Source organism: Sturnira hondurensis, unplaced genomic scaffold (genome assembly GCF_014824575.4).
Source record: "Sturnira hondurensis isolate 20B ecotype Veracruz unplaced genomic scaffold, ASM1482457v3 Scaffold0022201, whole genome shotgun sequence".
Taxonomy (NCBI): Eukaryota; Metazoa; Chordata; class Mammalia; order Chiroptera; family Phyllostomidae; genus Sturnira; species Sturnira hondurensis.
This window is the reverse complement of record NW_028094832.1, coordinates 1164102-1188910: the sequence shown is the minus strand read 5'-3', so window position 1 is coordinate 1188910 and position 24809 is coordinate 1164102. Positions and strand designations below refer to the sequence as shown.

The window sequence follows — 24809 nt, the reverse complement described above, 5'->3', positions numbered from 1 at the left end:
AAAATCTTCACCAGTTTCATGAAAAGTAGTCTCATAGGGTTTTGAATTCATTTCTGTACCTTATCCTTAAAGTCACTTGCTATCCAAAAGGAGTGTTTTTCTACCTGAAGTAGCGTTTCTATCTAAAAGAGCTGGATTTGAAACCAGAATCCCTCCCCCTCACCACAGTAGCAGTGGCCCCTTGGCCTTGATCGCAGTCCCTGCGAGTGGTAATGGCCCAGAGATCCAGGAGTTCTACAGCGGGGGCTGCCTGAGCTACCAGAGTCTGCACCGCACAAGTAGGCCTGTGAGCACAGGAGGGAAGTCAGTACTGGTTCCACGGTCCTCCACCAGGCCCCGCCTCCCACCCCACCCCCGCCAAAGTAATCATGGTGCAGATGAATTTAATTGAGTGTTACCTCTCTGTATTTCAGTGTTACAGATGGCATGTTCAGGTGGTAGCAAGAAAAAGTTGGGCCTTGTGGGGGTGGAAGAATGAGTGATGAACGAGATTCTGATAAACAGCTGCTGTTGTGAACAGGGATGTAGATTTATATTTAAGCCAGAGTAAACCATGCAGCCAGGTAATAATTTTGAGCAATGAAGTACGTTTGCTACAGTAACCGTTAAAGAAACAGATAAATCACAGGAATTTCAACGTGGCACTTTAGCCATTCAATAAATGGGTATTTTAAATTTCATTTGCTTTAAAACTAAGTTCAATAATTTATAGTCATTTACAGTTTAATGCTTAGAGGGGAGGAAAATCACTGTACAAAAACAGAAACATATTACTTATGTATATTACACGGGCTCAGCCTGCCTGTAGTTTCACTATAAACCTGAGGTTTCCGGCATTTATAATATGGCAATAAAAAGTTTGCCTTAAGCTAAAATTTGGCATTTGTATCAACTTTCTGAGATCCTAATTTTTATTTTATTCTTACTTTAAAACAATACCATGGCATCTTACATGTATTTTAAAGTGTTTTACATCATAAAGTAACACTATTAATTCGAAAGTTTATTTTAGAAGTAAGTTTGCGACTGATGATTTCAGTGTGCACTGGACTGCTTTCGCTGCTGAAACTTTTTAAGATGGCTACGAAAGTTTTAAAGATAGTTTGAAAATACAATTCAAAGAGTGAGAAGGAAGAGGGTTCAATGTCATGATAGCACCATTTGATTTTATGGCTACAAAGCCCATAACAATATAGTGAATTGGGACAAAATGTGAGCCAATGTGTTAGAGGATTCATTAAAATTTAGCATCTCCAGTTTGGTCAGGCTCCATAATTTTATAAAACCCATATTCCAATACTCAATCTGCTTGCTAATCAGTTCAGATGTTATTTATATGATAATATAGAGGCTTTGGGGTTTTTATATTCTCAGTTGTCTGTTTCTCTCACTTGACCATGAGCTTTTGAAGGTCAGTGACTATTTTATAATCCCAGTACTTAGCATGTCAGTTAAGTATAGAGTTCACACTTAAGAAATAGTGGTTGAGCCCTGGCTGGTGTGGCTCAGTGGATTGAGTGCTGGCCTGTGAATCAAAGGATTGCTGGTTTGATTCCCAGTCAGGGCACAATCCTGGGTTGCGGGCAGGGTCCCCAGTGGGAGGCATTAGAGAGGCAATCATCACACATTGATGTTTCTGTCCTTCTCTCTCTCTCTCTCCCTTCTCCTCTAAAAAATAAATAAGATCCTCAAAAAAAAAAAAGAAATACTGGTTGAACACATGATTGCATGAATATTGGTTCAGTAATGGATTGTCACCAACTTCTGAGGGTTATCCATCCTGAAGTGTTTGTCATTGGGTTAGAGCTTGTGGTTCATTTTGTCATTAAAATATAACGTGAAAGGCAAATTATTCCACAAAGTCGTATTTGATTTCTCATAGTAGAATCACAGTAGTCAGACAGGTCCGAACCATTTCCCGAAAGCGCCCCCATCAGGCAGCAGACGGTCCTGTGGTCACCCTTGAATCTTCCAGGGATAAGGGTTTCACAAGTTGTAAATAATTTATCCTATTTTGGAGACCTGGATTTGCTTGCTTTTCTTCCTTTGTCTTAAAACATAATAATTTTCAGCCCAGCTCTTTCCTCTTACTTTAAAATGATTAGTCTTGACCATTTCCTTCTAGAACACTGAAGACCAGGCCAGAGGGTCAGGTGTGGCTCAGATGTACTAATTATAATTAATCAATCCCTTCCACCCCCAGATCACTGGGTCCCAGAGCAGAGGCAGCTCTGAGCCGCCTGGCCTGGGGCAGAGTTCTCAAAGCATGGTTCCCAGCCAGCAGCCCCAGCATCACCACCAGGGCCTAGCCCAGGTGGACTGCATCTGAAACTTGGGGTGAGGGTGTCGGGGCAGCCCTCGGTGTTGTGCAAACCGTTCAGGCAATTACAATGCACCAAGTTTGAGAACCACCGTCCGGGGCTCACTGGGTGGTTGTCGCACAGTGGGATCTTAGTATGTCATTCCCTTGGGCAGCGAGCACAGTGTGGTACGCCCTTCAGTGGCCAGCTGCCCAGCGGGCCTTTGCTGTCCATCATGGTCAAGGTGCATTGGGACTGTTGCGAGAGTTTGATTCAAGCTTCAGGTGTGGAGTCCGAGGTGCAGCTGTCAGACGTGGTGGTGGTGTGGGGCACAGGGACCCTCGGGTGCGGCGTGGCCAGCCAGCCTCAGGATGGGCAGTAGATGCACAAGTCTGTACGGTAGAACTTGGTCAGTATTTTCCGTTACCTAATATGAAAAATTTCAACTGAATTTGAAATCTGTTCCATTTTCATAAGAAATTACACTGTGGTGGTAATCAAAATGCTGTTAGATCCTCGAAATATAAATTGCCATAGGTATTTCAGTAGGTATAAAAATGACCAACACGGTTTTTGAAAAGATTTTTTAAGAGAGAGGGAGAGAGAAACATCGATTGGTGGTTGCCTCTTGCTCGTGCCCTGACTGGGAATCGAACTAGAGACCTGTCACTCAGCAGGATCATGCCCAACCAACTGAGCCACACCAGCTGGGCCACCAATACAGTTTTTATAAGTGAGCTGTGTGAGTCGGATGCCTTCTTAGAAATGACCAGTAAGAGCATTGAGCTCATCTTTAAAAGTCTTGATTGAATGGCTTGCAGTCATTTCAAGCCCGTGAACTAATCTTTTTTTTTTTGAATTTTTATAAGAGTTTATGTAAACCAAACTGACAACATGCCAGGAAGCAAGATCTCAAAATGCTCCTTATAATCTGTTTAAAGGTTATTTACTAGTAAGCAAGCTCGAGATTTTTTTTAAATAGAAAATATTTTATTTGGAACTTTGATACCGGTTAAACATTCAGTATTTACCCTAATGCTTGGATTTTATTTTTTTTGCAATCATAGGTTATTTAAAAACGTACTCAGTGTTTTTCCACCTCGAGTCCTGCTCTGTGTCCCCAGTGTTCAGGTGCCGTCAGCGCCCTCGTGCACCCTGGGAATCTGCTCCCAGCAGCTGTCTGGCCCCTGCTCCCTGGAAGCCTTTCACGTGTTTGTGTTTTCCTTTCTTTCTCTGAGTAAACAGCCCAGTTCCTCCCATTGATCCTGTTTATACGATCCCATTTCCAGCCACCACACCAGTGAAGGTGCTCCCAGTTTTCATTTTCCTGCAGAAAGCCTGGCCTCCAGAGCCGAGCCCGACTCTCCAGTTGGCTTCTGCCTCGTGCCCGCATAGAAGCGCCTGCGATGCAGACACCGGGAGGCAGGATTCCTGCGAGTGACCTTAGAAATCGCACTGAAGTGCAAGCCCCTTGAAGGTGCCGCCTGTGTTTTTCACTGTTTCACCCTTGTTGACTAGAACAGTGCTTAGTTAGTGTATGGAATGTGCTCAATGAATACTTTTAAAAGGGACAATTAGATAAAAGAGAAGATGAGGAGAAACAAACAGAAAGTGAGGGTTAAGTGGGGTCCTTTAGTGGCTTCCTGTCACTTGCATCTCGTGTTAGCGGTCCCAGTCAGCAGCCCACTGTGCTCAGATCAGAGCACTGAAGTTGGGCGCACTTGATGGATGAACTTGATAAACAACGTCTAGAGTGGCCGGATATCATGTCCACCACTGAGAAATCTGAGGTCGTTTGTACGTTACTGTTGAGAAGCTAAGTCCTGCTGGTAAAATGAAAAATTGAATTATATAATTTGTTAGATTTTTTTTAAGGATAACTAAAATGCCGTTACTGACACAGTGCCTTTTAAGATTTAGATTTATATATTGTAACACTCTCAGATTAGTTTTTTTCCAAGTCAAAGCTGTGTTCCTCTGACATGATTCAACTTACCGAAATGACTGGTTGGCATGTCATGGTCTGGGTCTCATTTATTTCTGTTTCTTTGCAAGGTGCTTGGGACCTGGTGTGTCCTCAACATTGTTAAAATTATAGCCTAAGACATCTAGGACACTGTTTCCTAGAACAGGTTAGAAATTGAGGGTCCTGTTACCTTGTTGTTTGAAAGGAGGCATGAGAGCACTCACTTGACACTCTTAGGTCCAAATTATCCCTGAATTGAACCAGTTCATCCAACTTGACCGACTCCCCTTTGTTTTACCACAGCCAGGACTGACAATGGGGGAGCTCACCCCTCTGTCTCCTTGGAGTGAGTTCTGCTCCTGCCCTGGGTGCTCTCGGGTCTCCTTCCAAGAGGTGGGGGGGGGTGTGCACTTCGGGGGTGTCCCCTTGGGAGCTCTCTCGGTTTTTACGGGTCTTGCTGAGCTTTAAAGTGCTTGTGAAGCGAACTGAGTTCTTGCAGGCACGTGGCTCATGCTGCCCTTCAGTGGGACCCAGCACACTCTCTGCAGGAAGCTGGAGGCGCAAGTCTCTTGCGCAGGCTTGGTCCTTTACCGTGCATTACCTTTAAATATAAGAGTATGGAAGATGTCAGTCTTGTTCCCTCCCCTTATATTGTCAAATAAATCTCCCAAGAAGATTTATTTGACGATAGTGATTGGATGGGCAAGACCTGCTTTGTTGTATGTTTTAAGAATCAAAAGGAACCTAAAGACAAGCAAGCGGTCCGTTTTGCTTTCCTTGCCATTGGAAACACCAAGCGCAAAACTGAGGTCAGAATCTCACTATAGTGGGGGCAGCACTGGACGCCTGTGCTCCTCACCCACCCGCTTCAGTGGTGGGCCAGGTACTTGTGAGGTGAAGGATCACAAGGAAACTGGTGTATGCGAATGGAGTGGGAGGATGGGCGTAGGAAACCTTATGAAGGAAGAAGCAATAGCCCCTGGTAGCTGATCTGATCGGAAGGTTTAAGTCCTGGTAAAATGAACACCCGCCCCCGCTGATCTTCAGGAATGGAGAAATGAGACAGGAGGGGAGCACACTGGGCCAGCTTGGAAACGCCACAACCTCAGAGTCCACTTGAAAAGTGGTAGATGCCACAGGAGCCTTTAAGTCGGCCACCGGCAGCGACCTCCCCTGTGATTTTGAGCTCCCGTGAAGCGCGTGCATCAGTAGCAGCGTGGGGTGTTTTACACACTGGCCGACTTGCTAATAAGCGTACACAGTCCTCTGGCTTTTCCCGCCTTCTCCTTCCTGTGCTGGGTTGGAGCTGGGAGGAGGAGCGCTTGGCGTGGAGCTGGGCAGGTGGGCGCCTGCTCTTCCTCTCTGCTTTTGGAACAGGGTTTCTGCCTCCTGCTTTTCCAGCTGTGAAGTTCATTTGGCTTGGAACACTGGCAGCTTGAGGGATGGAGAAGTGTGGGTTTCCACAAGAAGGTGGGCGCAGAGCTGGAGCGAGAAAGATAGCAGGATGTTTGTTTTCCAGGACCTGAGTCTGTGCAGCGGGCTTTTCACTCTGGTCTGTTGGGCAGTGGGTTGTGTCACTCTGGAGGACAATGCAGTCATTTAGGGCCAGAGCCCTAGTTTTATATCTGACCACGTCCTGTCCGCGTGACTCTAGATGTGTGTGCGCCATGTTCGTAGGCGTGGTTTTGGGTTTTGGCAAACCACTGATTTCATTTGGAAACATTTGTTCTTTTTCGCTTCTACGTTAGACATAATAAACATCTAGGGAATTACTGTTTCCAGAGGTTGTCCTAGTTGACAAGAAATGGATCTGAGGTTCCTCCCACCAGTAATTTTTTGTCATCTGATTCCTTAAAAACACAAAACCAAAAAACATACAGTGGTATGGTTTAGTCTCCTTCAGTCAGAACAGGAATGTGAAATGATTTCTGAAATCATGGTTCTTCATGATTAATCATAAAATTCATGTATAGTATTTTTATACTTATTAAAAATTTTAATACAGTGTGTAACTCACTTTGAGAAGTTGTTTAAATGTTTCTTAACTTTTTAGTCTGTTGGGAACAAGTAAAATTATTATCAAATTTAATTTGGAGGACTTTTGCTATGTTAATAAAAAAGTTATAAACACGCCCTGGCTGGTGTGGCTCAGTGGATTGAGTGCGGGCCTGCAAACTAAAAGGTTGCCAGTTCAATTCCCAGTCAGGGCACATGCCTGGGTTGCAGGCCAGGTCCCCAGCTGGGGGGTACGCGTGTGGCAACCACACATTGATGTTTCCCTTTCTTTCTCCTTCTCTCTCTGTCTCTCGAAAAATAAATAAATAAAATCTTAAATATATATATATATTAAAAAGTTATAAACACTTGAAAAGTATGTTACAAATGGAGAAACATAGTGACCTTTGCCAGGACTGTGCGTGGGTGTATAAGAATTCTCGCAGACATTTTCTCATTTATTTGTAAACATACATATGTAGATAATTTAAAAACATATATAGGGCTTGGAGATTGTATTTTAAGCTGATCTTTTCCATTGTTGGGCAAAAATAATGAAGGTAGTGAAAGACTACATGCTTGTAGAAAAGTAGAAAGAGAATAGTAGCAAAAGGAACTTCACATGTGGTACATGCCCTCCGACTTTTCCCCTTGCCTGCATACACATGTATGCTCACACACACATGTATGCTCACACACACATGTACGCCCCCACACAGTGGCCTGTATTTATGTTTTGGTTTGATTTTCCCTGTCAGGCTTCATCGAGGTAGGGATGTTCATTTAGTGTTTAGAGTTTACAAACCTATGTTTGTCATTCTTAACTAAGGTATCCACATGTGGCTGAATGACGAGTTTAATCCATAGAGCAAATCCACGTTCATTTTGTGCATCCACTTTCATTTTGATTTTACTTTTAAAAATTTAAACAAAGTCATAATATGCTAACTTAGAATTACAGGTTCAGGTTCAGACTCTAGTGTTGTGTGGCTTTCTGGATATTGAACATGAACCAAATTTTAGAGTTACTTCTCACTAAATACTGCTTCGCATGCTCTGCAAAGTGCAAAGTCAATGGGTATATTATGCTCAAAAAAGTATTAGGAGGATGTAGGCTGTATTTGTACTTTGGGTGATATAGTAAGTACTTTCCTAATTAACTCCTTGGCGGTGTTCAATTTTGAATGCATTTCTTTTTGTTCTTTTGCAATATTTAGATGGCATATCTAAATTATTTAATATGGTTTTTTTTTTTCTGCAATAACCAGAGACAGTTCTTGAGTACCAGGAAGAGAAGGTCAAATTCATGATGATGGGGGCATTTGCTCAAGGCAAAACCACAGTTGGGATTGAGGCAACCCTGTTTGCTAAACTTTATTAACATAAAAAAACATTTGTGATATTTTGTGACAATGAGTCTGGGTTTTCTTCAAGGTGAAATGGGGTGGGACTGAAGCACAGGGGAAGGTGTAGATAAAACAGAATCGGCCATCGGTAGATACTTGTTGATGCTGGGTAACAGCACTTTGGAAGTTCAGTATACAGTTTACTTTGGTGTATTTGAAGTTTTCTTTCATAATAACTTTGAAACGAGAGAGATAATAATTTTAGTCTAAAACATTGTGATATTTCAACCTTGAAGTGGTAGGTGAAGGTTGAAATATGTTGCCAAGATAGGCTTACTGAAGTAAACTATAACAGTCACAAAAGAATCCTTACAAACATTGTCACAGGGGAATGATCGCATCTCATTCCTCGTTTGGAGAAAGGGAGGTGAGGCCCTGTCAGCTTGGCTTCGGGAGTGGTGGGCTGGTTTCCGAAGCTGGCCCTAAGGATGCCTCCCACTGCCATGTTCTTTGTACCATCTCTGCTCCCCCTGAGAGATGGGGACTGTGTGCCCTCTTGCATCTAGGAGTGTTGGTGACTCCAGAAGTGACACCATCTGAAGCTACATTTTAAAAGGCAACACGGCCCTGACTGGTGTGATTCTGCTGGTTGAGCGTCATCCCACAAAGCGAAAGGTCACTGGTTCAGTTCCCGCCCAGGGCACATGCCTGGGTGGCAGGGTTGGTCCCAGTCCGGGCATGTGCAAGAGGCAGCTGATTGGTGTTTCCGTCTCCCAGCGATGTTTCTGTTGCCCTTGAAACTCAAGGTTCTGCAGCTACACAGAGCACCGCCCTTCCTGTATGGTGGGCCACCTGACCGCCCCTGCTGAGGCCCCAGCTGCTGGCCAGCAGGGCCTCCAGGCATGTGAGCCAGCAGACTTCCCCGTGATTACGACCTCGGTCCTCAAGCCACACCCACCCAGCTGAGGCCGCTGGCACTGAGGAGCAGGGACAAGCCTTTCCTGCTGTCCCCCTTCTGAAGTCTCACCATGGAATCTGTGAGCAGAACAAAATACTTGTTGTTTTTGCAGCTAAGTTTGGGTTGATTTGTTACACAGTGGTAGTAACTGCTGCATGTGTTATTAAGGGAGAAAACAGAATATGTTGATAAGAGAGAGAAGGGTCTTACTTCTCAGTGATCTCATTCCATCTCTTTTCATAACATGCCCCAAAGATGCATATATTCTTAGTGACTGTGGCTTAGTGGTTGTCACAGTTTTTACGGTTTTCATCAACACGATGACCTCCAAATCAGAAACTGTGTTAAGAACCATCAGTATTTCCCCGAATAAAGTAGTGTGGGGAGAGGCCCTCAAGTTCATCCCTTTATTCTCTTACCCCACCCTTCCCCTTCATCAGGACTTCCTTCCGCTGGAACCCATGGCTCCCTGCCTCCTCCCCAAAACTGGTAGTAGTTGAATTGGAAGCGGAGAAGGGGGCAGCCTGGCCCAGAGACTGGACACGGAAGGAGGGGCCCAAGGAGCCTGTCTCTGTCCATCTGACCAGAATTCCCGCTTCTGTTGTGTGGGCAACACCTTTATTGCTGCCTGTGTGGCCGGTGCTCCCCCGTCTGATTCCATCATGGTTTTCTGCTCTACCTTGGGCCATGAAAAAAATTCCAGTATTTTTTTTTTCTGTGACGAGCAATAAAAAGTTGTCCAGCACTTCTTCTGTGTGTTTGTATGATGGTTCTAGTAAGATACCTTTCCTACTCTGTGCACAGATGTTTTCCCCAGCAGATGTCAGAACACCTGCTAGCTTTAGCTCTGTGATGAACGGTCCATTTCTCAGGCACAATTGTGGGCCCACGAGGGTTTGCTGTATTTTGAATTCTGTATTTTTATGCCTTAAATATTCCATACTGTTCCTACATGACAGTAATTAGTAATTACTGTGTGCATTTGTGATGGATATTGTGTGACATCCATCAGTGCCATAATAACGGAATTTTCCGAAAGTGCATTCTGTTTTCTCCCAAACATCGGATAGGTCCTTACTTAGTGGACAGTTTTACAAGGTGCTTCTTATTTGTGTGGTATTTTTTACTTGAGGATACGCTTAGTTTAAGAACTGCTTCCTAACAATGATGGTAGTCTGTCTTTAAGAGATGAAATTAATATTTTCTTTGAAAAAATTTCGTGGGATGTTCTGGAAACAAAAAGAACCACTGGAAATATCACAATACCAATGCTCCTGTTTAACATTTCCGGTTCCTGATAAAACAGACATTCTGCATGGAAACATTCCTTGGGCCCATTATTTTAAAGGGAAGAGTTTTAATACATTAAACATCAAAGTACACACCCCTGCCAGTTTCCTCAAAAGTAGCTACCACACAGCCAAACGTCTACTATAAGTAACAATGTAACAGGTGAAGTTGAATCGTTTGGAATGTTCCTTTCTGATCCGTTCAGACATTGAATGGGGAGGGGGGTTGTTAACAAGCACCTGCTTCTTATGTAGGAACAGGTACATTTTGTGTAACAGACCGAAATGTTATGTTTATGATACTGAATGACAAAGGATGCAGTCAATAAGTACAATTCATTGTAAAAAATGCAGATCACAATATGCAGTGCTAGCAGAAAATGTCCTCTCGTGGCCTATTACCTAGTGAAGTAGAGACTTAGAGTTTGAAGAAGAGTTGAGATCTGAAGAAGGGGAGAGAGTTGAGTCAGGCTTTTTTTTTTCCCTTTTCTTTTTGACTGTTTTGGAAGGATGCCTACTGAAGTTGGGAGTCGAAGGGGCAATTTGAGGAAAAATTTCAGAGGAACTAATAGATTTCTAGCATCATCACTCTTAAGGCTTTCATATCGACTCCAGGACTATTTAGGATGACAAATTGCAAAATAAACCTTTGTTTACCACCTGCTGTTTAAGTTGCTAAGTTTCTTCGCGCAGTGCTGAGTGGTGAGCTGTTGGGGCGTTGACATTGGACTGGACACCAGGAACCTCAGACATGTGTGTCCCTTTTGTTACTATATCTCAAGTCTGAATGACGTTGTATCAGCACTTGGAATCTAGCCCAAACATTTCCATACATTGTCTCGTAAAAACAGCGTATTGAGTCTGAGACAGGAATATAAATTTGTCTATAATGAACAAAGGTGGCAATAAAAACCAGGATGCTAATGAGGCAGAAGTTCTGTGGGTGGATTCACACCACTCTTTTTCATAACAAATAAGGCCCTTGGACTAGGGGTTGGTGGGTTGCCAGTCCATTAAAACACTTTTCTCTTTCAGTCTCGTCCAAAAACCATCCCATTCACAGGTGGANGTAAAAACAGCGTATTGAGTCTGAGACAGGAATATAAATTTGTCTATAATGAACAAAGGTGGCAATAAAAACCAGGATGCTAATGAGGCAGAAGTTCTGTGGGTGGATTCACACCACTCTTTCATAACAAATAAGGCCCTTGGACTAGGGGTTGGTGGGTTGCCAGTCCATTAAAACACTTTTCTCTTTCAGTCTCGTCCAAAAACCATCCCATTCACAGGTGGACTCAGCCCAGCACGTTCACTTGGTAGCCTGTCCTGGTCCTGGATTCCTATTAGCTATCTGCAGTTATGAATTTACTCTTGAGTTATGCCCATTTGACTGCTTTACTGCTGAGTTTTGAAAACATTGATCTAGTTTCAAAATCACGCTAATGATGAAGTGGGCAGCCTTAGTGAATTGAACAATTAGATGGCAAGTGAGAATTCATGCTTGAGACGCTCTGCTCCTGTTTCCCGCCCGTTAGCCGAGACTCATGGGGCAGCCGTCCAGAAGAACGGGGCAGTCAGCACAGCGGGATCCTTGGGAAAGCTCAGAGTGAATCTGATGTTTTCAGACGTGGGGATTGTCAGCGAAAGTCCTCAAACTGCCCAGTGTCTTGCTTGTGACTCAGTGGTCCCAGGCGGGGACCACCGCTGGGCGGTGGTGCAGCTGCCTCCACCTCCGCGCCCAGGTAGAGTCCGCTTGTTTTCCCGCGGAGGAAAAACACCAGCGTGACACTCTGTCCACTGTGTCACTCGCATTTTCCTCTGGTGCATTCTGTCACTTGTAATAGTGCGGTTCTCCTGCTTTGCCGCCAACGATTATTTCATATATTATTTTCCCCACAGGTAACCTTGCATCAGAGGGTTTATTTCTCCTTTTTTTATTCTTTTAAAGGGGATACAGTTGTTGTTTTTTTTTTAACTGCGGAACGAAAGTACCATCTATCCTACGTCGCTTTATCCCTGACCTTGTTCGATTCCTCTGCTGCTGCCCTGACTTAGTGATGTTCACTGTAGTGCTGATAATGTGTCGTGTTTATTTTATCGATTAACTGGGTACTGAGAGTTGTTTTTGTTTGTTTTTAAATGTTCATCGAGGCTAATTCGTTTGTACTGTGGGAGCCTGATGATTTTCAGGGCTGTGAGATAACACCAAGTTAACTTTTCACTTCCCTAAAGACGCTAACAACTAGCCCTACATTTCTAAATGCCTTGAAATGGTTTAGAACTTTAAAATCAGGCTGGTGTAGCTCTGTGGATTGAGCACAGGCTGTGAATCAAAGGATCGCTGGTTCAATTCTCAGTTAGGGCACATGCCTGGATTGGGGGCCAGGTCCTCAGTTTGGGGGTGCGTGAGAGGCAACCACGCATTGATATTGCTCTCTCTTTCTCCGTCCCTTCCCCTCTCTCTCAAAATAAATGAATAGAATCTTTAAAAAAATCAGATGGGACTCTTGTTGAAAAAGACACTCAACCCCAGATAAGTCACTGTAAATTCCCGGTCCTGGTGAGAGTCTCATCACACCTAGGGAATTCTTTCACTGTTACCTGTCAGTATTCCTCAGCTAGAGTGTGCTCATAACATTGTCAGCCGTGTCCGGTGGCGGAGTTTAGAAAACAGTTCCATTTTATTTCAGAGGCTAGAGCTCTCATTTTAAAAATACTTGCGCTTTTCCAGAAAATCTGTGTGTCCCCGCCATCCCCTCCCACTGCACCCTCGTGTTTCCCGAATTCCCCCAGCTCCTGTTACATATCTGCTTGTCTCTCTGGCGTGTGCCACGTTTGGAAGCCTCAGTAAAAGCCGCATCTGTTCTGTTTTAGGAGAAACCCGACGCCAGCCCCACGTCACGTCAGCTGCGGTCCCAGATCGAAGTAAGCACGACGACTTTAATCATCTATTTTCGCCCCTGCCCCTTCCGTCTTTTTTACGGGATACCCTGTCCAAATCGGTGAGGCCGGCTGTGTGCCGCCTGTACTGACGCTGTGAACTCTCTCTCTCCTAGGAGTCGCTTGGTTTCTGTAGCGCCGCGTCAACACCAGAAGTGGAGAGAAAGTAAGTTTACCTGCCCAGGGTCAGAAGTGCAGTGGAGGGGCCTTTTAGGTCTGTGTTGACGGGGGATCCTACTGTGTGTGTTCTGTGGCACTCGAGGGCAGTTCCCTCACCTGTTGTGTGTGTGTGTGTGTGCATGTATGGTGGGGCAAAAGTAGGTTTCGAAGGATCCACTTTCATTGGTCGTCCGCTCAAGTATCAGCCATCATTACCTAAAAAATAGATCATAAGTCAGGATATGAAATACTAATATGAAGAGAAATAATACAAGTAAATAATAAACATAATAAATAATAATACAAGAATAAACTGTTTTTGTGTGCTCACAACTGGAAACCTACTTCTGCCTGCCCCTGTATGTAGGTAGATCACAAGAGTGTGTTTTTCTTTTCTTTTCTTTTTTTTTTTTTGAGTGTGTTTTTCACTGTAATTCAGTTGGTGATGCCTCACAGTTCTGTGGAGAGGTATTGACTTCACACTGCTTATTGTGAGCGAACTCTTAGTAAATGCCTGGAGAAAGGTGTTTATTGGGGAAAAGGGAAGGATGGTTAAGTCAACCCAAATGGGTTTCTTCTTTGACATCCTTAGTTTTGGATGTATGATAAGTCGTAAAGAAGCAAGGTACAAAGTGAAAATACATTCCAGAATGGAACAGTGTTTGAAACATCCTCCTCTGCTTTTTGATTGGCTGGGTGACCGTAACACAGGAATAAACGCTTTCGACAGAGATGGCAAGTGCTCACCAACCTTCAAGGTCACATTTTTGCTTCCTTGTCCTGACTTGGACCCTGTAATTTTTACTCTCTTGGAAGATAATTGTATGTTATATGTTGTATTTCCAGTATTTCTTTTAGGCGACTCTATAAAACAAAACAAATGGGTTTTTTCCCCCCTTTAACCTTTTTCTTTTCTCCTTTATTCCATTATAATTATGCTAGAATGTTCTATGTATGATCTTCCGAGGTAAAGAAATTTTCAGAAAGCCCATGTGTTTGAACAGGCACTTCCCTTGGCGCAGGGCCACTCACGCCGATTCATGCCAAGAGAGACACAGAAGCAGTTTAGGAGCGAGGTATTTCTGGAATGAAAAGCACACGTTGGGAGAGTGTGTGTGTTTACTTTGCAGCATGGCTCTGCCTAATCCATCCACGTGTGTGAGCCGCCCACTGGGAGCAGCTCCGAGGAGGGGAGGCCGTTTGGCCAAAGCTCTTGTTCTCCGTTGAAGAGGCTCAGGAGACTTGCTTTGGGACCAAGGAACGCTGGGAGTGAAGAGCAACAGAAAGCCAAAGCCACTGCCCACTCAGGGCTAGAGGGTTGATGTGCAGTCAAGACGGATTTCCTTTGTTTTAGTTGCGTATGTTCTCCCTGCAACTTAGTCATGTGGAGGCTGAAGTAGCCAAGAGATCAGACTTGACATTGATTTTGAAACTAGAGGCACCATGGTGATGTTGAACTGAGGGTGGGCAGAAGTGTTGAGTGAAGGGGCCGTAGGTCCGCCTGACCTTGGGTGCCACCTGTATGGCATGCTTCAAGCTGAGCACTCCGGTGTTCTCTCGGTTTCTGAATCCTCCGGGAAATAAAGTTGTTTGTCTTTCCTTGTGAGGGGAAGTGACTCACCAAATTTGTACTAATCTTAGCCTAGGCATTTCTTCTTCCCCTTAATTATGGGTAGTCATTCTTTCCATGTGTATAGCCTTCACTTAGTGAAATGTGGCATGACTCTTGTGGTCGAGGGAGAGAATGATGGCCTCCTCTGAGGTTAACAACAACAAACAATTGAAATCATATATACACACAACCCCAGCTTCTTCATCTCTAATATTGCCGTTTCGGTTTTGTTCTTTAAAATAGTTAAACTTAGGTGTTTAAGTAAATGGAAGATTTTTCATCTGTTTTATCCTTCATTTTTTTAATAGATTTGAAAATTGTGTTTTTGTCTTTGTTTTTTTGTGGGGTTTTTTTTTTTTTGCTATAAAGGACTTTTGGGAAAAAATGTTAAATTCCAGAAAGTTTGCATTTGTGCAGTGGGCTTCCACATAAGCTTTACTGAAACTCACGGGTTTGCACACTCCTGCTCTCTCTCTCTCTTCCATAAATCACTAATTGTTCTTGCTGAACTATTGGAGAATAAATTGCAGACATCAGGGCACACACCCCTAAACACTTCAGCATGTATCTCTTAGGGGCAAGTGTGTATTCTCTTACAGAACTATAGTATAATTAACAAGTAAGAGGAATTTTAATGCTGACTTTCCCAATATACACTTTATATTCAAGTTTCTTTAACTGTCCCAGCAATGTTTCTTACAGCACCTTTTCCCCCAATCCCACACTTTTTGTCTACTTATTTTTTAAGGTTTTATTTATTTCTATTTTTAGAGAGAGGGGAAGAGAGGGAGAAAGAAAGGGAGAGGCACATGCATGTGAGACTCATGGACTGGTTGCCTCTTATACGCACCCTGACCAGGCACTGAACCTGCAACCCAGGCAGGTGCCCTGACTGGGAATCGAACCCCTGACCTTTTGCTCTGCAGGACAATGCCCAACTGAATCACACCAGTCAGGTCCGAATCCAACACTTAAAAATAAATCATTCATGACATTTACATGTCATGTCTCTTGTCACGTTTAGTCTGAAAGGATTTCTTGGTTTTTCTTTCCTCTTTATGATATATTTTTTTAAGAGTGTAGGCTAGGGGTTTCGTGAAATACTCCTCAATGGTGATATTAATTCCAATCACTTGATTAAGGTGATGTCTGTTGGGTTTCTGAGAAGTTACAACTTCCCCTTTGCAATGAAAAAATGTCATCAGAGAGATCATTTGATGAGACTTGATCCTCATCAAACTTTTACCTGATGGTTTCAGATTCCTTTAACGATTCTTGCCTGAATCACTTTTTACTGGGACTTGCAGAATGGTGATACTTATTCTTAAATTGGGGATTATTTTGGATTAAATCTTCCAAAAAGGTTTTTTCTGAGAAGATTGAGGTGCCGCTCTGGACACTCTGGGTCAGATTATAACTGGATAGATGGAGGACAGTGTTAATGTTGAATTCTTGTTTTTGTGTCCTTGAGCATGCAAATACCTTTAAAGGCAAAGTCCTGCTGTTCTTAAGATCACGATGCTGGCTGGTAGCTGTTCAAGCCCTGGAGGGACGACCTGCCAACCAAAATAGCCTTCTGAGGCAACATTGTTTTAGGGGCAGACCTTTTTTTCTGCTTTTTATTTGAAAGGCCAGAGAGCTCAGTGGACGTAAGTGGACAAATCCCACGGCACTCAGACGCAGTCAGTTGCCGTGGATGACGGGGTTGTGCCCTTGGCTCTGTGCCCGCCCCCCACCCAGTTGTCTCAGGGGCCTGGGCACATCTTGCTTCTTTCCTTCTCCCCAGTAAAAACCTGCTTAAGGCAGGAATCAGGCATTAATTATGATGCAGATATCTGATGTCTAAAAAAAAAAACCAAACATTATCCTTCCTAGGAGTATTCAGCATTTCATAGGTTTAAACTTTTAAATGACGGGAATGTGGTTCTGACTGAAGAGACCGAAGACATGGGCCTTTGGTAGGGAAGACAAACAGCAAGAGAAGTCCAGTGAACCTCACTACACCTGGATACCTGCCTGGTGGGGCTGCTAGGGTTCTTTTTGGCCTGGAGAGGCGGGTGACCTGCATGATAGGTAGGTAGGTAGATGGATTATAGATAATAGGTATAAAACAGATCCGCCCCTGCCTGGTTCAGCAAAGGTCCCATTCATCCTTATTTTCTTACAATCTGGTGCCTCCACGTGCTTTCACTGAACATGTAAAAAGATCAAGGGAGCTTTCATTTGAACTTCTATTTATGTATATCGGTTGTCGATGAGGTTACCTACTTTATTATACCGATCTTGGGTTCGTGTCTACTGGCTGAAGGGTGAACGTCATCAAATATCTTGTTACCTTGGAAGGAGAGAGAAACAGGGTGAAGGGGGAAAGATCAAAGGGCAAAGGGCCACAGGTACATTTGAAAAAAAGCTTTCCGAGAACCTGTGCCGCACGCACTGTGCCCCACCCATGCCCGCCTGCAGCACCTGCCCAGCGGGCCCTGGCTTTGTGTCCAGGAGCCTGTGCTGGGATCCGGGACCTTGTGATGAAGCACGGAAGTGAGCCGAGTGTAGGGAGTGGAATAGAAGCGATTTATATGTTTTAAATGGTGCTGTGGAGGAAAATGAAGCAAAGAAAAGGGACTCAGAATTGGGGCACTTGGCCACCACGGCCAGAAGGGAGTTGGGAGAAGTGAGCGCAAGGCTGCCCAGAACAAAGTGGGCTCCTTAGGAAGGAGGGAGAACAGACAACGTGTAGGAAGCTAGCGGTGCTTCCCATGATAATCGACTCTCTTATTTGTATGTGTATACGTGTAAAAGCAGTCTGAAAATCAGCTAGTTGTCTAACACAGAAGTTCTGTGTCAGGATTATTGAATTCATTACTTCTGGGGAGGCCACTGTGGGGGAGCTCACGGCTCTTTCTAGGTGTTTCTAGATGCAAGTAAACTTCACGGGGTTGGTTCTTACGGACTGAAAGCTGGGAAAGGGGAAGCAGGAAATGGGACATGATGTTTATCGAGTGCTTACGGTGGGCCAGAAACCGATCTCAGCGCTTCCCGCTGGCCCGTGCAAGCCTCACAGGGTTGGGAGGTTTGGTAGGGTATCGTTCCCATCCAGAAAAGCAGAAACCGAGGCACCGGGAGGCTAGGAAGTTGCCCAAGGCCGCACAGCTAAAAAGTGGCAGAGCCCAGATTGGATCCTAATTGGGAACCCTTGCTCCTCACCACTGAGGTATAATCTCAAGGACTTACAATCATGGTGCTTATGCAAATGGAGAGGTCAGAGGCAGATGGAGCATTTTATAAACAGCAGCACTTGAAACACGCACTGCAGTGGTTCCCTGGAAAGTAGGAGCAAGTCTTCCCCTCTTCCTATATAAGCTGGGGCTAAGTTATTTATTTATAGAGGCAAGAAGGTCCAAAATAAATCTACAAGCTTTGCCTTAGCCAATATTTATAAGCTTTTTTCTACTAAGTCTTTCACCAGAGTTGAACATTCGCTGATTTAAGCTCCACTTTTTTTCATTACCTACGACTACACTTGAACTATTTCACAGTGAAGAAGTCCAAAAACATATATAGCATGATGGAAGAGGCAAGGTAAATAGAAGGAGGGGAGGCCAGTGGAGCAGCGTTCTGGAGCAGTATGAAACGGACGGACTCCGGTTGATGAATGTCTGACATGCAGGCGTTCGCTCCGTTTGGATGTTGCTTTGCTCTCAGATCTGTTTCCTCTGGCAAGCTGATCATTCTTCTGATGCTGTCGACGTTCTCTTCTCCCCCTGAAAACCCTCAGTGTCCACCTTCCCTCTGAGACCCCAGGGAAGAGGCCCCCGAACGTGTTCCCACGTTCCAGTTCCTCTCGCTCATCTGCGGCTTTCTAGACCACGTGCATCTCTGGCCTCTCCTTCCTCTTCCTCCTCTTCCTCCTCCTGGCCCCTGTCATCTGCTCTCAGCCTACCTGTGCGCCTGCCTCATGCCTTGACCTGCTCTCCAGGCGGTGTGAGGCGCCTGCAGGTTCTCAGGCGGGCCATGTTCTCCCACGACATGTTGTGCCTCTGAAACTGATGCTCCTTCTGGAGGGGTGTCCGTCCCCTACACTCACCGTCATCTCACCCCCCTTACCTGGGCAAGCTCCATTCCACCCTCGAAAATTCAGCTCTAGTCTCTGCTTCTCCCACAGCCTCCCCTAATCTGCATAGTCAAGGTGGAGCATCCAGCTGTCGGGCTTTGCTGTCACTTTTGCAGTGGCCCACAGTGTGTGTGTGTGGTCCCCTCCCACTCAGAACTCCGGGTCTTTTACACACAAGATCTTTAATAATGGATACATGAGGCGTGGGTGAGCGTGCACCAACACATGTAGTTCCTCCTTTACCCCAGAGAAATCTCACTGTTCTCCCAAACTCATTTTATGTCTCGGCTCCCTGAGTTACCGAGGTCAATGATGAAACCATAACTATCCCAGAGACACCCACCCCCCACCCCCACCCCCACTTGCAGACCCTCGTTGCATTGGGCCTACTGACTTCCCTTTTGGCCACACTTCTCCCTTCGTTCTTGGTGTCTGTGACATTGTGGCTTCCTCCTTATACTTTGCCCACGTTTTACAGTTCCCTTTTGTCTGCCCACCCCTTACTGTGGTGTTCCCCTGGGGCTTTTTATCCAGCCCGCCAGCTCTCCCAAGTTACCCAGGCCCACCGCTCCAGTCAATGTAGAACACTTCCGTCACCTCCCATAGACCCTTTGGCGATCATGCCTCTGTCTCCTGATGACACTGAGCCCTGAGTGGCCACTGACCTTCTCTCTGTTTAGATTCACCTATTCTGGGAAGGTCTTGTGAGGTGCACACACACACAGGGCTGAAGTGCATTTTTTGAAAGAAAAATCCATTTATTACAGCTCCGTTAAGAATAGAACTTTGAATCTAATTTTTGGTAACTTTGTTTCCAACCTCCTTGAAATGTATAAGAAAGTCTCCTTTGAGTAAGTTCTTTCCCCAGTGGGCCCTTACTCTTCCTGAGCGAGCTTGTTTCTAGAGACTGGGCGGGGAGGGGCCCCGGCTTCGTGTCTTTGTGGAAGCCAGGAGGGCAGGGCCTGCCCCCTCTGGTCCTCTGGGCTTCTCCCCCTGTGTGATGAGCTGGGCTTTCCAAGCCTGTTCTCCTTCACAGGGGACCTGAGGGCGCTGGCTCCCCTGGATCCTCAGGCACCAACCAGATTCGGTGGGAACTGCTGATGAGGTCTGCGAGTTTGCTAGGAAATCCAGGTCAGGCCTTGTTCTTGCAGCCAAGACTAATGTGTCCTGTTTCCATGTCCTGTTTGTGGCAGGGCTGTGGGTGGGGAGGGAAACACCAGGTTTTCTCTGGGGAAGGTGCCACGCGTGCACCAGCATGAGGAAGCCGTGTGGAGGCATGTCCTTTAGAGCAGTTCACACGTTGGTTTGGCCGGGTTCCTGTGGAGGTATCCTCGCCGAGTGCCCGTCCTCCTATTAGGGCAGCACCGGGAGACCCAGGGGCCACAGCTGCCTGGGCCTTCGAGCTCACCAGGGTGGCAAGTACAGGCAGAACAGCAAACTTCGGTTTCACCGAGTGAATGGGCTGCACCGAGAGCCAGGCATCGGTGTGTAACGTATATCATCTGTTCTTTTGCTTTGCTCAGTTTACCGACCAATAGCCATCTGCCAAGGCTGTGGGTTCCAGGGGAAGGTCACTGTCCAGGGGACTGGCACTTGCAGTACACTTTCCATCTGCAATTGACCGTCTGGGTCACACCCACTCCCTTCCGCCTCCCCCTGACCCTCAGTTCAGTTACACAGCGATGAGTGTGAGTCAGGTGGACTCTGGGGTGCCTTCTAGCCTGGGCCAGCTTTCACGTGTGAGCCAGCCCAGAGCACGGCTTGGCACCACCCAGCTCTGCATAGACTGTCCGCATAGGCAGCTTGCTGTCCCTGGTGTCGGCTTGGTGTGGACAGAACCTGAGCCTGAATTTAAGCTCTGCTTGTTGTGGACTTAACTTCTCTAAACCTCGGGTTCCTAACTGATGGAGCGAGCAACCTAAAAGCCCTTTCTGAGCATCATTGTGCAGAATGCCTAGCAGGGTGGCTGGCATATGATTGGCACCTGCATTCCCCCCGTTCTGCCTCCCACCTCCTCTGTACTGTGGGGCGCTGCCCAGGACAAGGGCAGTGTGGCTGTGGTTTTTACCCTCAGTCTCATCAGGAGGGTCCTGGGCATGGTGTCCGCAGCCACTTCAAATATGCCGTTCCCACCTGGGCTTTCCTTTCCATGCCCCAGAGAGGGGGAGGTGAGGGACGGCCACCGTTTCCACAGGTCCCTTGCAGACCAGCATGCTCTGAGGTATGCGTTTGTGCGGGCGGGTGAGCTCCCGCTCACGTGTGTGCTGCGTCTCCCAGCATATCTGAAGGGCTCGGCATTCCAGAGCGCAGGCGCTCAGGGCAGGGGCAGCTGTGCCAGAGTCCTCCTCCTCAGCTGTCGCCTTCATCTGGGGAGTGAGCCTCCAGCTGACCCGGCCCCGGCTCCCGTCCACGCGCAGGGCTGCATCCTTTCTGCGTGACGGCGGGAGACAGGCGCAATGGCCAAGAAGTACTCGGTGTGGCGGGTGGCTGCTGGCTATTCTCTCTTCTGCAGGTGAGGCCATCAGAATATGGGGCTCGGGAGGAGGGTGGATGGGAGGGAGGCTGTCTGTGCACAAATACATTCCTATTCCAGCAAGGATAAGGGAAGACCCGTACCTACCATTTCTGTGTGGAAGTCCTTGTAACAAAACTGTGATGTGAATGGTAGTTAACAGTTGAGGAAACCGAGGTTTAGAACAGTTCACGGCTTTCCAAGATCACAATCACAGTCTTGGGCGAGGCGGAGGGGGACTTTGGACCCAGACCTGTTTGTCTGGTGGAGTCAGTCCTTCTGCCGTAGCCTCCCCCACGGGGGCCACACAAGGACCCTGTGCCGAGGGCAGACCGGTGATGGGCTCGGCTGCTAGTGAAGTTCCCTTGAGTAAACCTTTCCCAGGTTCCTGCTGCGTGGGTGAGCGTGGGCCCTGGAAAGGTGGATAGGAGAGGAAGGGTAGCTCTCCTCCCGCAGCCTGAAGAAGAGCTGGCACAAGGTTGTGTGACTCCAGTGCAGAGGGGCTGCCGGAGGAGGGGCAGCCTGTCCCGCAGGGGACTGGCGTGGAGCCGGGCACCGTGTAGATTCAGTGTCAGTCAGGCTTCCATAGGAAGAGCTGGCGTTCAGGCACGTCATTACAACGTTTTGACCGTACACGTTTGTGGGGGCTGGTTCTGCAGCCAGGAGAGGCTGATGATGGGGCGTGAAGTCAGCGGGACTGGCACCTGGGGCAAAAACGGTGCCGGAAAGTGGGGAAGGAGGACCAACTGCCATCTGCAGGAATGGGCCAAATCCCACATCACCATCTCACCCCCTCTGCCTTCAATGGCACAAGGACCCTGCAGAAGCACCTGGCGCCCCTCCTTCCTCTGGAGCAGAAGAGGCCTGGGAATCAGGACACAGAGCCCAAGAAGGGGACTCGGCAGGAATGTGAGCAGTGCAGGCCTGGCTGCTGCCCCGTGTGCCCCATGACCTGGGGACATGGCGATGACATCCTGCACTGATCCTGCATCCTGCACTGATCTTGAAGCAGAGGAAAAGAATGGCTACCGGTCTCTTTCTGCTTACTGCATCCCTCATGACTGTCCCGTGTGGCCCCCACCAACCTGGAACAGGACAGGGAGGGGGTTCTGGGAGACGCCCTCTAGCTGAGCTAAACCGGCAGATTACACGTCCACTTTGTGTTCCCAAAGGAGTGAGTGCAGGAGGGCTGACTGGGCGGTTTCTTAGGGAAAAAGACGGAGGGGACTGCACTTCCAGGCAGAGAAGCAAGGTGTGCTAAGGTGTGTGAGCACAGCACCTGGGGGTGGGTGCGTGGCTCAGCATCAGCGTAGCTTGAGGGCCAGCTCGAGGGAGCAGCTCAGGTGTCTCCTGGTGTTAGGTTTTTCCACGTTGGGGCCACTGTCTGTGCACTTGGCAGCGGGCTGCGTCGGATGCCCTGGGGAGACAGGGAGACCAGTGTGAAGGGGACAGATCCCGAAGGTCCCCAACTTGGCAGACCCTGTTTTTTATTATGTGTTTGCTTTTAAAATTCTTTCATCCACTGGCTCATTCCATAAGGAGTGTCTCCTGCATTCCAGGCACTGGGAATAGAGTCTGTTACCCAACACTAAACCCAGCTCCCAACCTCTTATCTAAAAGCTTTGTCCAAGTAAAACCTTAGTCAGTTAACACTTGAAGAATGTTAACTGCTTGTTTTGTATCTTACTGTATCCTGCTTGCTTCTTGGAAATTCTCCCTTATGAAACTGCTGTCTGTATCTCGGAGGTGTTGGACTAGGAGGAAATGGAGAGATGGACAAGGAGGATGTGTTTCCCAGTGTTTACCTAGGTAAATGGGTGGCGCCATGCATATTCACACATCAGCCTTAGCTGGAGAGCTTGTTGCCCAGACAGACCCTTAGGCCCCGCCCAGGTGCAATGCCTTGGCTTCTCCAGATGGGGGACCCGGGAGCCATGAACACATTCCCCAGGAGGTGCCCAAGCAGCCCACTTGCTTTGTGAATGGCTGCCAAAACCCATTTCTCGTCTGTCGGGCGGAAGCCCCGCGGTTCTGCTGCACGTCTCAATCACCAGTGGGACAGGGGCCACACCACTGAAGCTGGCAGAGGTCACGTGTCCTCGTGGCGGCCCCAGCAGCGCTGCCTGGCATGGAGTTGTCTCCAGCAGATTCTGGTGCGTTGTTTCAGATGAAACCACAGGATCGGAGGGGGGATGCGAAGCCCTCAGAGGGCAGGGAGAGCAGCCAGCAGGATTGCAACGTGCACATAGGGAGCTGCTTGGTGGGTGCAGGGGTGGAGGGCACAGAAGTGGGACGCGGGAGATGGGCAGGAATCTCGAACCAAGATGGGCGTGGTGCCGGATGTTAACCAGGCTTATGGTGGTGACTTCGCGGTATATGCACATGCGACATCATTGCCTGGTGCCCCTGGAACTGATGACGTTGTGCGTTCACGATGCCTCAGTACAAAATGGTGTCTGGGCAGACAGGTCAGTGTGCGTTCCTGTTCTCACAGTGTTTGTCCACCTGCCGTTTCTGAAGGAGTGAAAGTGACAGAAATGAAAGGAAGGTTCAGTTGGCTGTTAATGGTGGTGATCACCGTGGAAATGACCCACCCAGTTCTCTGTGCTGCCCCCAAGAGACCCTGGAGGGTGGCTGCCACTGCGCCTCCAGCGTGTTGTCAGCCAGGCTAGCAAGCGTCCCCTGTGCCTGCAGCTGCTCCGCCTTTGGCCGTCAGACGTGGCTTCCCGGACTCCCCCACTCCCTTCAGGGCAGCTGGCAGAAGGCCCACTAGCAGCCCCAGCTCCCTTTGCAGCCAGATCCGCTCAGCGGCAGCCAGCGTGGCCAGCGTGGCTCGGGCCACGGTGAATGGCCGCTGCTGTGTGCTTCCTCTGAGAAAGTTCTGACCAGCTTCCTGTGCCGTATCCATGGAAACAGAATGAGGAGTTAATTGAACGGAGCCTCTCTTCCTTCCATCGCCCCTCTTGCTGTCCCCACCCTCCGAGGCTGAGGCTGGCACAGGCCAACGCTTTGCAGCCAGTCTCTCCCTGCAGGTCCCGGCACATTGGAGACGAATGGCAAAGGCGAGTGTCCTTACTGTGCCGACCTCTGCTGGGATGAGTCACCCAGACTGCAGCCTGCCCCAGTCAGGGTGGCAGTCCATTTTCACAGCCGGTTTTGCGCCGGGACCTGCGGCACCCACCCCGATTGTCGAGCGGCTGCTCACACAAACAGCAGACGCTGCCGGCCTCAAATCTCAGCCACGCTTCCTGGCAGAAAAGCCTCTCCTCGGCCACGTATTTATTACACAGATGCAGTGAATTTTAAAGGGGACATAGAGGGAAGGAATAATTTCACTCCCTTTATAGAAAACTAGCAGCCATGAAAAAAAAATGGTCAACAAAGCTGCTTACATGTTTTTTTCCCCTCATGTTATAAAAACTAGCTTTTGTGGTCAAAACAATGCTAAAACCCTGTTTTGTTTTATTTTGCCTTTGATAGTTCAGTAATTCTTAAGATATAAAGACCTAAATAAAATGTGACATTCACATCCAGGCCCTAAAAGGAAGGCACTTAGCTTTTACTGGTTACATCAAACCCAGACTGAGCAGTAGGTGGAGTTCCAGGCCTTTTTCGTTTTTT

At 47.2% G+C, this 24809-nt stretch overlaps 1 protein-coding gene across 2 annotated transcripts in view; it reads left to right on the top strand.

Annotated features, from left to right (window-relative positions):
* SASH1 (SAM and SH3 domain containing 1) overlaps positions 1-24809 on the top strand; it is a 167487-nt gene that overhangs the window by 67060 nt on the left and 75618 nt on the right. For both annotated transcript variants that reach the window (XM_037034839.1, XM_037034836.1), the window contains 2 exons: positions 12729-12779; positions 12911-12960. In XM_037034839.1, the coding sequence (XP_036890734.1) occupies positions 12729-12779; positions 12911-12960 (101 nt within the window). The remainder of the gene's footprint in view (positions 1-12728; positions 12780-12910; positions 12961-24809) is intronic.